The 12,231-nt window shown below is 41.3% G+C and overlaps 1 protein-coding gene across 1 annotated transcript in view; it reads right to left on the bottom strand.

Annotated features, from left to right (window-relative positions):
* Positions 1-683: 683 nt before the first annotated feature.
* Positions 684-12,231, bottom strand: part of LOC111260372 (uncharacterized) — a 43,194-nt gene continuing 31,646 nt past the window's right edge. Inside the window, exons 7-8 of the mRNA XM_022833080.2 lie at positions 4,751-5,285; positions 684-3,826 (exon numbers count right to left, since the gene is read on the bottom strand). Of these exons, the coding sequence (XP_022688815.1) occupies positions 3,712-3,826; positions 4,751-5,285 (650 nt within the window). The 3' untranslated portion in view covers positions 684-3,711. The remainder of the gene's footprint in view (positions 3,827-4,750; positions 5,286-12,231) is intronic.

The raw sequence follows: 12,231 nt of genomic DNA, 5'->3' as shown, positions 1-12,231 counted from the left end.
TTAGGATGGGGCATTTGTTCTAAGCAAACGAATAAGGCCACCCGAAAATGGGTCTAGCGGCTAAAATACTGGTTGAACGTAAATACAATTGGTCTCATACAGGTTCATGTTACAGCGCGGTATTTTCACCGGAGAAATCGTGCTAAAATCTCCCAATGGAAGTTACTCTATACACATTCAAACTTTATATATAATGTATGGCCGTTCATCAGCTACTATTTCATATAATGGATTGGATCTTTTAAGTCTAATTTTTATTTTGGCTAATCATACTGCTTGGTCCGTAAATGTCTAAGGCCTAATCATTGATAATGATCGAAAAAAACTGGTTTGTTGAGGCTCTTCAAGTGTCGCGTGTCTGATCAAGCGGTTATTTCACGTAACGACGTTTTATTAAGCCTTTTCTCTGTCAGCAATCTGATCAGCTAGTTTGTATATAGCTGCCAATGGCTAAGTACGGAAACTGTTTTGACTGGCTACATCTGCCCCTACCACCTTGCTATATATAACCTTATAATTGCGGTAAGCCAAATGACATCTCTGTCTCTTTGAGAGAGATGATAAGCCGCCGCCGCCTATCTCACAATACGTAGAGGCGGCGGTGGTCTATCATCGTCAACATGTTAACATTTCTATTCCATCCGGTCATAACTAAAGTTATGGAAACGAAGACGCAGTTTAATAAGATTTTGATCTTCTTTCTGCTTTATTCTTATTATTAGCTGATGAAAGTTGTGCTATTAATGTCTTTTCTTTGTTCTCGTGATTGTTCGAATACCTATTCTCAATATGGCACGTGACAGCCGCGGCATCATCCCAGGTGATATCCTGCTTGATTATTTGGTTGATACAGGCAATTCAAGTGGATGTAACTTGCGTCAAGTTCCCGTCTTAGCTTCTACTGCGGCCTAAAATCCACACGCCGGCATCTTCCCTTAAAATGTAATCACGTGCATATACTGAAGCCATATAGGGCACCCATCACATGTCGTTTATCCACACGCGAGCTGAGAACTAGCTTCTGTGGTAATTTATGGGATGAATGATTAAACATAACTTGCGCATGAACTTTAATTTTTCACATAAATCCTCGCATAGCAGCCTCGATGCCATAGCCATAGCCATACCCTTTAAGTGTTTTGTTACAGCTTAGCAATAGTGAGTCCTCCAATGGTGTACCCATTAAATTCTTACCTAAAACACATGTGTATCCTTGCTACTTCTTAGAGAAAAATGGTGCACGTTATCTGTGCCAGATAGAAGCCTCTCGGTAGACCGATCTATGTAACGCCTCTCCGGCTTTCGATGAAGAGCCATTTGTGCAACGGGTACAGTTCTTCCTCGGATTTATATCGAGTACCATTCAGAGCGTGATTGTTCGCGTTATTGTCACAATGGACATAATTTAGCAAAGAACTTAAAAGGAAACGCCTAATAGATAAAAACTTGATAAGCAAGTGGCTGTTGGCGTATTAGCCATGATATTTTGCGAGTAAAAAACTATTCGTCAAGAAAACGTTTTTCGGTCGTATCTCGCAGAAGCTGCGCATTAATTCCGAGCACAGTCGACGAATCAGCGCTGTCCATGTAAATTATTTTGATTGAATCCTTCGGATCAGAGAACTGTTCAACATGTTTCAGTTCTGCATGTAGCATTTACTTGATAAATACGTAGGTGGAACTACAAAAGAGATTTCGCCTGCCCTAGGTTATCGAATAGAGCTTCTGGCACGACGAGCGTCGCACTGCTATAGATGATAGTCGATCATCGTCGTTCTGTTATCACTGATCTTAAACTCTTTCAGCCTTTCAACTTGAATGGTTGTTAAAAACAACTGCATTAATAATTATGTAGTTGTTATTACTACTAGTATTTTTATACTAATTTTTTTTATTGTTAATTTCATATTACTACTAACATTTTTATGATAAGAGTTAGTAATCCTCATCATCATAATCTTCTTCGTCGTCGTCGTTGTCGTCGTCTTCCCCTTCGCAGTAGCAGCGTTACCCTAGTCGGGTATGTAAACATGTTATCAAGTAATAACCGTTTTTCATTTTATTTATGTCGCTTGTATCATGCTACATCATTATTCCAATATGGCCGACAATAGTTCAAAACTGAGAACGAATTTTGTAGTAAGTATAGTTTGATTTGGCTATAGTCATATCTATAGTACACTTGCTTAGTAACAACGTCGCCTGTATATATAGCAAGATACCCGTCGTATATAGCTAGCAATTTGTGTTCAAATATAAAGTAGATCCTGCTGCATGCATTTACCTTATAGGTGTCTAAAAATATAATTGCCTTATATATTTTCGCTGGGGGTTTATATAGGATCATATGTTCATATAGCTAGATATGCTGCAGCTCGACGCTATACTTCTTACCATAATGATACTATTACTGATGCACACTTGACCGTAGCAAAGTGTTGTTTCCTGATTTAGCTAAAATAGGAAAACTTGCGATCCGTCGGAGCTAGTTAATCGTCTTGCTCCTTCTATTAGTTTAGGCACAAAAGAGAATTTAAGCAAACATTGCGTGATTAACGTGGCAGAAAATGGATTTTATCATATGTTCTACTTCTGCTACTACAGCATATATAGGAAATTTCTCAATTTTTGCATATACCGTGCCTTGTTGGACACTGATTAATTTTGCGCCCATGATTATGGAAGCGCCCCCTATCATTTAATAGTGATATTGCATACACAGACATGCTGGCAGAGGGGTCGATGTTCGCTTTTGTTTGCCGGTGTTATCTTGTTTGTGGGAAATTGTTGCCGATACTGCAAGGAATCGTAAATTACGTATAGAAATAGATAGCATCTATGTAGTAAGCACTCACAATGTGTTGTTATTTCGTTCATTGATTTGTGTATTTCACACATCATGAAATGCACACTAATCGACACGTCACCATTGGCTTAGGTCTTCATCTTGGTTCTGCAGCGCTGTGGGCCTCAAGACAGGACGCAACAATTAGCAACTAATTATATGCGACGCACCGATAATGCAACGCTGCATTTGCTTGTGTTTATATTTTCGATGTATGTCACCAGCAAGTAACTATGGCGGGTACGCCAAGCGTGAATTGTGACAGTGAGCGGTTGTAGATTGTCTAGGGCGTGGCGTAGACTGTCGATTTAGACCTTCGTCTGAGATCGAGGTTAATCGAACTAGAGCTCTTCGACTCTGTCTTTGACCTTGTTGGCGATTTCTTGTTTCTCCATTAACAGCAAGAGGTGCTCAGGTGACTTGCATGGTGAACAGATCTGATACGAGCAATTCCAGAGCGATTGACGGATCCGATTTTCATGCGCTTTCCGAGGCCTGTTGCGCTGAGGACATCTGTTCTTGTCATAGCTTCACAGTCAGCATTGCCTTCTACTCGAGTTCGGTTATTTTTGCTCTGAAAGTGTTACCTTTACCCTTGCCCTCCTTGCTTTTCTCGCATCTCGGAAGCCCGAAATTGAGCTACGAGTAGCATTTTTTCAGGTTACTTGATGGTTCGATTATTATTTATACATGCCTTTAAAACTGATCTATATCGCTGTGATGTCCATAGCGGTTAGTCATATCTTTTTGACGAGTTTGTATCACATTGCCGAATGTTGCATTGTTGAACAAATAGACGGCCGTCTTTTTGGAACAGGCAAAACAAAAGAGAAGTTAGGATGTCAACGATTCTGGGTAACCCTGCTTTACTGACTGGGGCTGCTGGGGTTGGAGGTGCTGTGTGAGCGGTTGGAAGAAATGGTGTCCATTTTGAAGGCCAATTCCCGGGATGAACTGATACTACTGCATCGACCACATCGTCTGGAAGGACGAAACGGTAAAAAATAGCTTTTGAGACACAAGTATTGTTTATCGAGCGAATTTTATCTAAGTAGTCAAGTAGCAATTGTCCTAAAACTTAAGCATTGAGTGTTGCTCAGAATGCCGTTTATGCACTGCACGAATTCTGAGTGACGCTCAATGTTTATGAACCTATTTACAAAGTCATCTTAAAGGTTCGGCTATACTGAGTTTCTACATTGTCGTCTTCAAATATTTTTTTCTAGTGTTTCACATTTGCTAAGAATATCTCCTTTTTGAAACACGTGCATTTCTCGCGAATTTCCCAATCAAATTTCAACCATAGATGATTTTTTTTTTAGATTTTATTTAGTTAGCAATGCATCCTCTCTTTTCCCTGCGGAATGAGTGTTTTCTACGGATGCCCAAACGTAGTAGACAACAGTGATTTTATTTCTATTTAATCACTACAACGAGCGATACGGCTTTGACGGACTGCTGTATTTTATGCAATAATAAACGTCAGACAACAGATTGGTGCTGGATATCGTGCACTTTACACTACCCACAATGTTTAGCTATCCGCTTAAATTGTGCCTTCTAAACTTCTGCCTTTAATTATCTATTAGAAAAGGATAAAAAATATGTATGTTTTGACCAGTGAAGTATCCTCTACAGAACTATTTCTCGGCCTATTGGCTAGGCCTATCGCTTGGACTAGCCACGGAAATCGACAAAACAAAACACTCGTGTTCCAGTTAGCGCAGTGAATATGCTAGACGTTCAAGTTCTTCTTTAAAACTTGTCACTAATACGATAAAATATACTATAGTACTTAATTCTACGTATAAAAAATTCCAAGATTACAGACAGGTCCTCCACTAATACGATTATGCCTAATCATTCTACCCTCATTTTTACCACCACCCTTATTATTGTGCTCACCTCGGAGACGAACTAGAATGAATGGAGTGCGTGCTCCGAGAAGAGCCGCCAGCCTCGTAAGCCAATTGACCGCTGCCTTTCTGAAGGCCAAAGGACCCCTGCTGTTGTTGTTGCAGGTGACGCGAGAGGCAAATCCGGTCGATATCCGGATGTTGTTGCTGTTGCTGTCCCTGGTGAGTGTCGTTGCTGTTGCTGCTGCCTGACGGTGTTGTCTGTATTTGCCCCTGCCCCTGGACTGGGGAGTGCTGCTGAACAACTGCGTTGGCCAGATGGATATGCGGGAGTCCTTCTGGCACCGAGCTGGGCGGCATCGTATTCTGGGTCTGTGTGTGAAACTGATCGGGCAAGTGGTGGATGGGGAGTTCCCCGGGCCCACGATGGTGTACATGGTGGTGATGGAGTCTCTGCAGGCCCTGCAAGCTCATCGGGGTCTGGTGACCGGGCGGAACAAACACAGTTGCCTCCTTCGCTAAATGCCAGGGCAGTCGTGGCGAAAGAGGGGGAGCGCCGCCTACCTCCGATGAGTAACTCGCGCCTGATAAATTGACCAGGACATAAGGGAAAGAGATGCCAAGAAACGCAAAAGAAAATGAGAGAAACTTCCTGTAACAATGATGTTACACGGTAAGGTTCTAACTAACTTGTTTAAAGCACATTGTAAGAAACAGAATGTTGACCAGCGGTGGCCGGATGCTTAGTGTCAAGTCGTTGTGATTTAAACAAATAATGTATTTTTAGGGAAAACAATAACCGAGTTCTCGCAAATCACGTTATCCCACTAAAAATTAAACAAAATCTGAAGTTTTGGAAGTAACTTTCAGCTCATCTTATTTTACTACTTTGCTATGTAAATACGTGCCCAACCTAATAGTGACTTTCATTTGCAAATATAAATAAAAGACGAGGTAATTTTTATTTCCAGACGATGTTTGAAACCCGACCAGTCGATTTTACCGACATGGCCTGATTCGCTCCGAAAGGTTTCCTAACGTTCCCAACGGACTATAATAAATGCACTCTACACAATAGCCCAGTATAATTATATAAGGCTCTCCTGGCACTTGCATGCGGTGTTCACTATGCATGGATATATAGCTCTTGGCCTATTTCTATGCCATTTTGTACAGATAAATGTGTTGATCAAATGCTGCCTGCTTTATGAAAAATACAATGTGTTTTTTGTATTACAGCTCCATTTGTATAATATCGTTGTTATTCTTTAGGATCGTTCTATGTTTTTCCCGGATAAGCGAGTTTTTGAGGTGTAACAAATTAGCTGTCTTTATTTACATGAATTTGCACGTCGCTGACGGCAATATATGATACGGAAGTTTGAAAAACTGGCTCAACCCTTACTTGAGGATACAATTTAGTTACTTAGTGCCTCATAGGCTGCCAAACAAGTGCCCCTGTATGCGTAATACCTATCGTATCAGGCACAGTGTGGCTAACAATGAATACCCGACTCCTTCCTTAACAAAAGCTGTATACAGAACTAGCCAGACTTACGCAATATGTACTCGTGCGAACCGAAAACTAGGAAATCGAAAGAAGTTGTGACCAGTTAGATCCTCCAGTTAGATAGTGTTACATAAAATGATCCATTTCCCATTCGCCAATCGGTGGCCATATTGAGTAGAGGTAATCGTATTATAGCATCGTTAGCCATAATGTACTTGCAATACTAACTGTCTCAAAACTAGACGCTACGTTCATTGTGGTTATGTTCACTTTTATATAAAAACACATAATACAATATTTAGAAACATCGCACGCGTAGACGCGTTCCAGTCACCTTCTTGGAAGGACCATTTTGTCGGATAAGTGTATATAATGCAAGCATACAAGGACAACGCCAGTATCTGGAGTGAATGATCTGGCTACTTCCTTATTTAGAGCCATCGCCATAGTTATGTTATTAGGTATGAAAATGTTATTTTATAAACAATCGGTTTCTGCTACTAGAATTAGATCATTCGTTCTTTAGGGGATCTAAAACTTCGAATAAAAACACAAATAATACGTTGCGGACGTGTCTAAAAAGTTAGCAAGTCCACTCAATATTTGAATGTATTTTAACGTAATAAAAACGCTACAATTTATGAACATGTTTATTATTTAATCGCTATCCAGCTCCTCTGATGACCAAGTGTGCGCTTCTCTGGGTGAGCAGCATAGGTCTACTGTGCGATCAATATACATGTATCTATTGGATGACCTTTTTATTGGCTGGTGCCGACGTATGATCGTATAGAAATCATTGAATTAATACAGCCTAATTAATTAAGAATACTTTTCAACACGTCTAGTAGTTTTCGTACTAATTACGGGCACAACGACTACCCGCCTCTTTATATGGCCCATGCATGAAAATGATCAGCTTTAACCCGGCAATTTCAAAAACAATATAGACCGTCATTTAGAGAGATGAGTAGCAGCATTTGATTCCGCTTGTTTGTATTCAGTGCAAGAGTTTGTGCCCAAATGTATTACATTAGGCGAGAAGGAAATACCTGGTTCCGAAATTTTCCCGTATTGCCCTCACTTTGCCTCGACCCATTTCTAATGCCAATGGTCGATGCCACTTTTCTCCTCGACTTTGCGGTCAAAACACGTCGTCGACAGTGACAACGTTACCGGATTATCCCCTTTCTTGTTGAGTTTTTCTACTCGAGCTCGGATTTTGCAGCATTGAAAACTTTGCCATTGAATATATATAATAGAGATCAATCCTCATGCTTCACAAGTGCTTTTTTTTTTTTATTTCTACGCCCATATTGAATTGCTAGATTGCTCAAGTTACGAATTTTAAGTAGTGGAAAATTATTTCTTCATGAATCCATTGGGTGGTGTATGTTCTTAAAGGCCTTGGTCACAAACGCGGCACAGCGCACCGACACAACCATAAGAAGCGGTCAAGATTTAGGAATAGCAGAGCTATTCGAATATTCCATTATATGGAGTCGTATATTAGAACTAAATATCTATATATCTGACATTGTTCATATAAGAGGAATCCATGGCGTTATCAAAAAGCAAGCACGGTCAGTAACTATTTCGTTCTTCGCCAGTCCTGAGAAGATCGCATTTTTTCTTCAAGTTGCTCTATAAACTTCACGTTCAAAATACCTATCAGCTCAGGAGCTTGCAGATATTCGTTGCTCCTCGCCGATCGTAAAAATATAATAAATTCAAAGGTCGGTCTACTGAATTATATTGTAAGCAATCATACGTTTAACCTTCTAATACAAACAACTCGTACGTTGGTTATGCTTCGACGGAAATTTAGTATAAAGCGTGGACTGTGCCAATGGGTTAAGCACTAAATTCATTACGGAAGCATAGAATATGATCAGGCTATTGTTTCCGTTAGCCAACAAAGGCCATTTATCTGCTGTAGCCGTGTCCTGCGAATCGGTATTTCAAATTTGGTGCTTAGTAAAATTAATAATATTATTGCAAAATGAACTATATTTATAACACCGATTTTGTTTGCGAATTCCAAGTTAAAACAGCATGTTTCACAACGTAGTTTTCTTCTATATACGTAATCATTGCATAATATTTACTATTCGCTCTTCAACATGTCTTCTATGTCAAACAAAGCCCAGAGCTTTATTTGAAAGTAAATTGAAGCCACTATAACGACTCAAGCTCTCTACTGCTTATCTCGACTGCTTAACAATCACACTAGACAACTACTTAAACCTGATGGCACGTCTAGACAATTCACTGGGTTGCTATCAGCAATTTTCACCAAAACGGCGGTGGTCCAGCTTAAAAAAGGTAGCCTTGGTCCCTACTGCCAAACTAAATGGGACGTAAATGCTGTAAAATACAGACAACTTACTATCTGATTTTACCTGAATTTGATCAGCTTTTATGGCAAAAGGGCGAAATGTCCATATTGTGCGTTTAACCAGGCTGATGGACTTTTCGTAAAACCCCCCAACTTACGAGTTACCACCGGTGGGGCATGCTCGCTAGCTGGGACGACTTCTTCACTCACTGTTTCACTGTGGCTACGTATGTCTGGCGTGTAGCATACCATCGGCCAAGAATTCAAACACGCGTCATCTCTGTTGCCAGCGCAGGTATTTGTTGCCCCGATTTAATTCTGCCCGATGTCCTGGCCCTCGATGACCACTTACATTCATTGGGGAACGAACAGCTATTTCGAATAGTTCGCTAGCGGTTGCCCTTGCTCACTCATTTGCAATAGGTCTATAATCGCTGTAAAAGTAATGCCTTCTATTATTTCTTCTTATAGAAGATTTACCCCAGAACATAACGCCTATCTTATGTGAGCCGAGTGTGAGGCTCAACCTTCCCCGTTGGGCTCGTTCCTGTCGAAATCACCATTCACTAGCTCTTAATTAACCTCTCAAGATTCACTCCAAATCAGCCCAGATCAGCCCATTTGACAGTACTACAGGCTAATAGGAGGGAGTGACTAGTGCCAGCGGATTACCTTAAACAGGTTCCCACCTCTACAGATAAGCTAGCTCCCTGAATGGAAGTTTGACCACCCGATGTGTCCTCCAAATTTGATGAAGCATCGTACGCCATGTTGCTCTAATTAAGTCGTAATTTTACAGGCATAAAACCCCTCATGCCGTTTCTTAGGTACAATCTTATCTCCCCCGCGATGTGTCCTTCTTTAATGCGGGTAAGTGCCATACAAGTCGGCAGACTGTAGTGTGGTGTATCTTCTGGGCCCGTAGTGCAGAGTGCATAGATGCCCACTGGGGCTTTACCAGTTTTGTGAAGGTAGCCTTGAAAAGCTTCGTGATCCCAGAGGATCTGCATGAGATAGTAAGCTAGCTTTCACCTGATCGTGCATCCAGACTTTATCTTAGGGATGGTGCCCCCTACTGCCACTCCCGTCGTAAAATTAAGTATCAGCTCCCATTCTTCTTGCCATATTCTCGAGACTTTCCCTTCCGCGTCATTAGTCAGATCTCACCCGGGAGCACGCCCCTCTTTAACTCTTAGATCTTAGGAAGCGGCACCTGCCACGGTGAAAGCCGCGTTTGTACTAATTGTGTGGTAGTCTTGGGTAACCCTAACAGCAAGGATTTGCTAGGCACTTTTAAGTGGCTACATAACCGTAACCCCATAAGTTCAGGTAAAGATAGGTGCTCTAAAAAGCGTAATCAACTCGTTACTGTGGTTTACGGCTGTTTAGCAGCATTCTGGCAAGGCAATTTCCATGACGGCTCTGGTCGTCATTGCGACAACTTTCCTGATGTAATACATTTCACTTATTGCATGCTTTAAATGGATCCCAAAGTGTCTTGTCGTTTTGACCAGGTGTATTATTTTCCTGCCCGAAGTGAGTCTATAAAGCCAATATTTTTTCCTGTTCATGATTAATATAACCTCTGACTTCGCAGGAGCCAAATATAGCCCATACAATGTATAGCCCATATATAGTACAGAGGTCACCTGTATAGACAATGGTTTCTACCTCCACAAAAGAAATCGTCTAATCCTAGCGTTCCGTCTTATGCCATGAGGATGTCTAGGACAGACCATTGAGGAACTCTTGCTGTTGTAGAAAAAACTTTTTACCTATTGACCACCAATCTATCTCACAAACAGTCAAGCAGACTAGAGAGACTAAACATTAAAAACCTTTTCCTTCTTTCAAGCATGTGAGCACTCTCCACAATGATAGGCTAATTAAAGGTAGGATTATGAAAATAGCATCAGTTAGTTTTTAACAATTTAGCTTTCCCTCACCTTTTCAGTTTTTCTGAGAACCCTATCGATTGCTGTCAGCACCGATCTGTGCTTTCGGAAGCCATTCCGATTCTCAGACAGAAGATCCCTTTCTTCAGCAAAGTTTCTGAGCCTTTGCAGTGTCTTCAGCAGACGTCTAGGTGTGTTTACTTTTACCCTTGGGGATAAGCGCGATCTTACTTTCTTCAACTCTAGAAGAAAATAGCCAGGGTTTATGGGAACCATGTCGGGAAAGTCTTTACAAAGATCCCCTGTAGCAATGGCCAATATAACGTCCGAACCTGGTGTGCTATTCACTTCAATTCGTTCTCCCGCCTATGTTGACCTAAAGCCTGATTCAACGCCTTCAGCACCTTAGCCAGGCTGCAAAGGCACTTTCTGTTTTCCGGCATCGTTGACAGGCCTCGAGTTTAGCCAAAGTCATCGCTATTTTCGGCATACTTAGCAAACTTACTTGATTCAGTGTCGACGACAACAATCTTATCGGTGTCATCCGTGAGTATCTTGCTGGATTTTATTCACCACACTATTATCCGATATGGTCATTTATCGATGAAGTGCGTGACAGTGGCTTTCACCCGCGAAGCCTTTGTAATCCTCAAGTAGTGTTATCCTCGTGTTTTGTGTTGAGTACCAAGTGTTGCAGAGTGGCTAAGAATCACGACATACAAATAAGTAAGCGTGATCGTGATAGTTAGACAACTAACTGGCTCATAATTGCTAATTTCGACAGCAATAGCGGTAGCTCATAACGAACGCCCCGAGCACTGTTGCGGCGCTGAACGCTTTCTAATGCCGAAGGAGAGCATACATTTTTTTTTTTATCCTAAATCCCTTCGGACACGGATGATCTTTCCGTCGTAACGAACCTCTTGATGTCCTGCAGTTAACCAGCCTATTGGGACTCCATGCAAAACCTGCTACAGGAAAAACTTGCCAGCTATTCGGCGTCACTTGCTCACTCAGCCGCTCCAGGAAGGACAGTCAGCCCGACGATGGCCCCGGAATAGAAAGGAAGGTGCTCGCCGTATCAGCGCTGTCTACGATAATAATACATGAAAAGGCCACGGCCGACGCAACTGTCAAGAACAATTTGCCAGGCCACCAGTTAAAATATATTCAGTCTCTGGTCAGGTTCTCGGCCTTGAATACGGCACAACTTCCTGCTAGTAAAGACATTAAAATAGACGATGCAAAATACGCGTCCTTGGTGTCCTACTAGCGTAGCTCTCAACGTTTGTCTGCCCGATATTATTGATGTGTGTAATAATAAAAATGTTTGACATATCGGAAGCATGTCGTCATTTCCTACTACTGTGCTTGATATAATGAAAAATCACGAAGTTCTCCCGAGTTCGTTGCTCATAACTTGGCAACTTATATATTTAGGCTGAGCCTGACAAGTACCAACCTATAAATTAACACTTGTATCACTTCAACTGCGTCATTCAACGAATTTTATAGATAGCTTTGCGTATGAATATCGGCCCATACATGTTACTTTGATATGATAACAATTTATTACCGCACTAGCTTTCGTCTAAGGTAACTCATCATCGTATTATGAGGGAACGTATATATCAAGCAATCTCCGTGATCTTTCTTCATAATATAATACCTTCGCAGCTTGTTGGCAACCGTGAAGGAAGGCTCCATGGGATCCAAAATATCACACAGCAACATCCGGAAGGTTATGCGACTTCTTAGCATTAAAGCCCGAGATCTTTCGCTAGGTA

Source organism: Varroa jacobsoni, unplaced genomic scaffold, assembly GCF_002532875.2.
Source record: "Varroa jacobsoni isolate VJ856 unplaced genomic scaffold, vjacob_1.0 scaffold_431, whole genome shotgun sequence".
NCBI lineage: Eukaryota > Metazoa > Arthropoda > Arachnida > Mesostigmata > Varroidae > Varroa > Varroa jacobsoni.
This window is presented reverse-complemented; position numbering and strand designations above follow the sequence as displayed.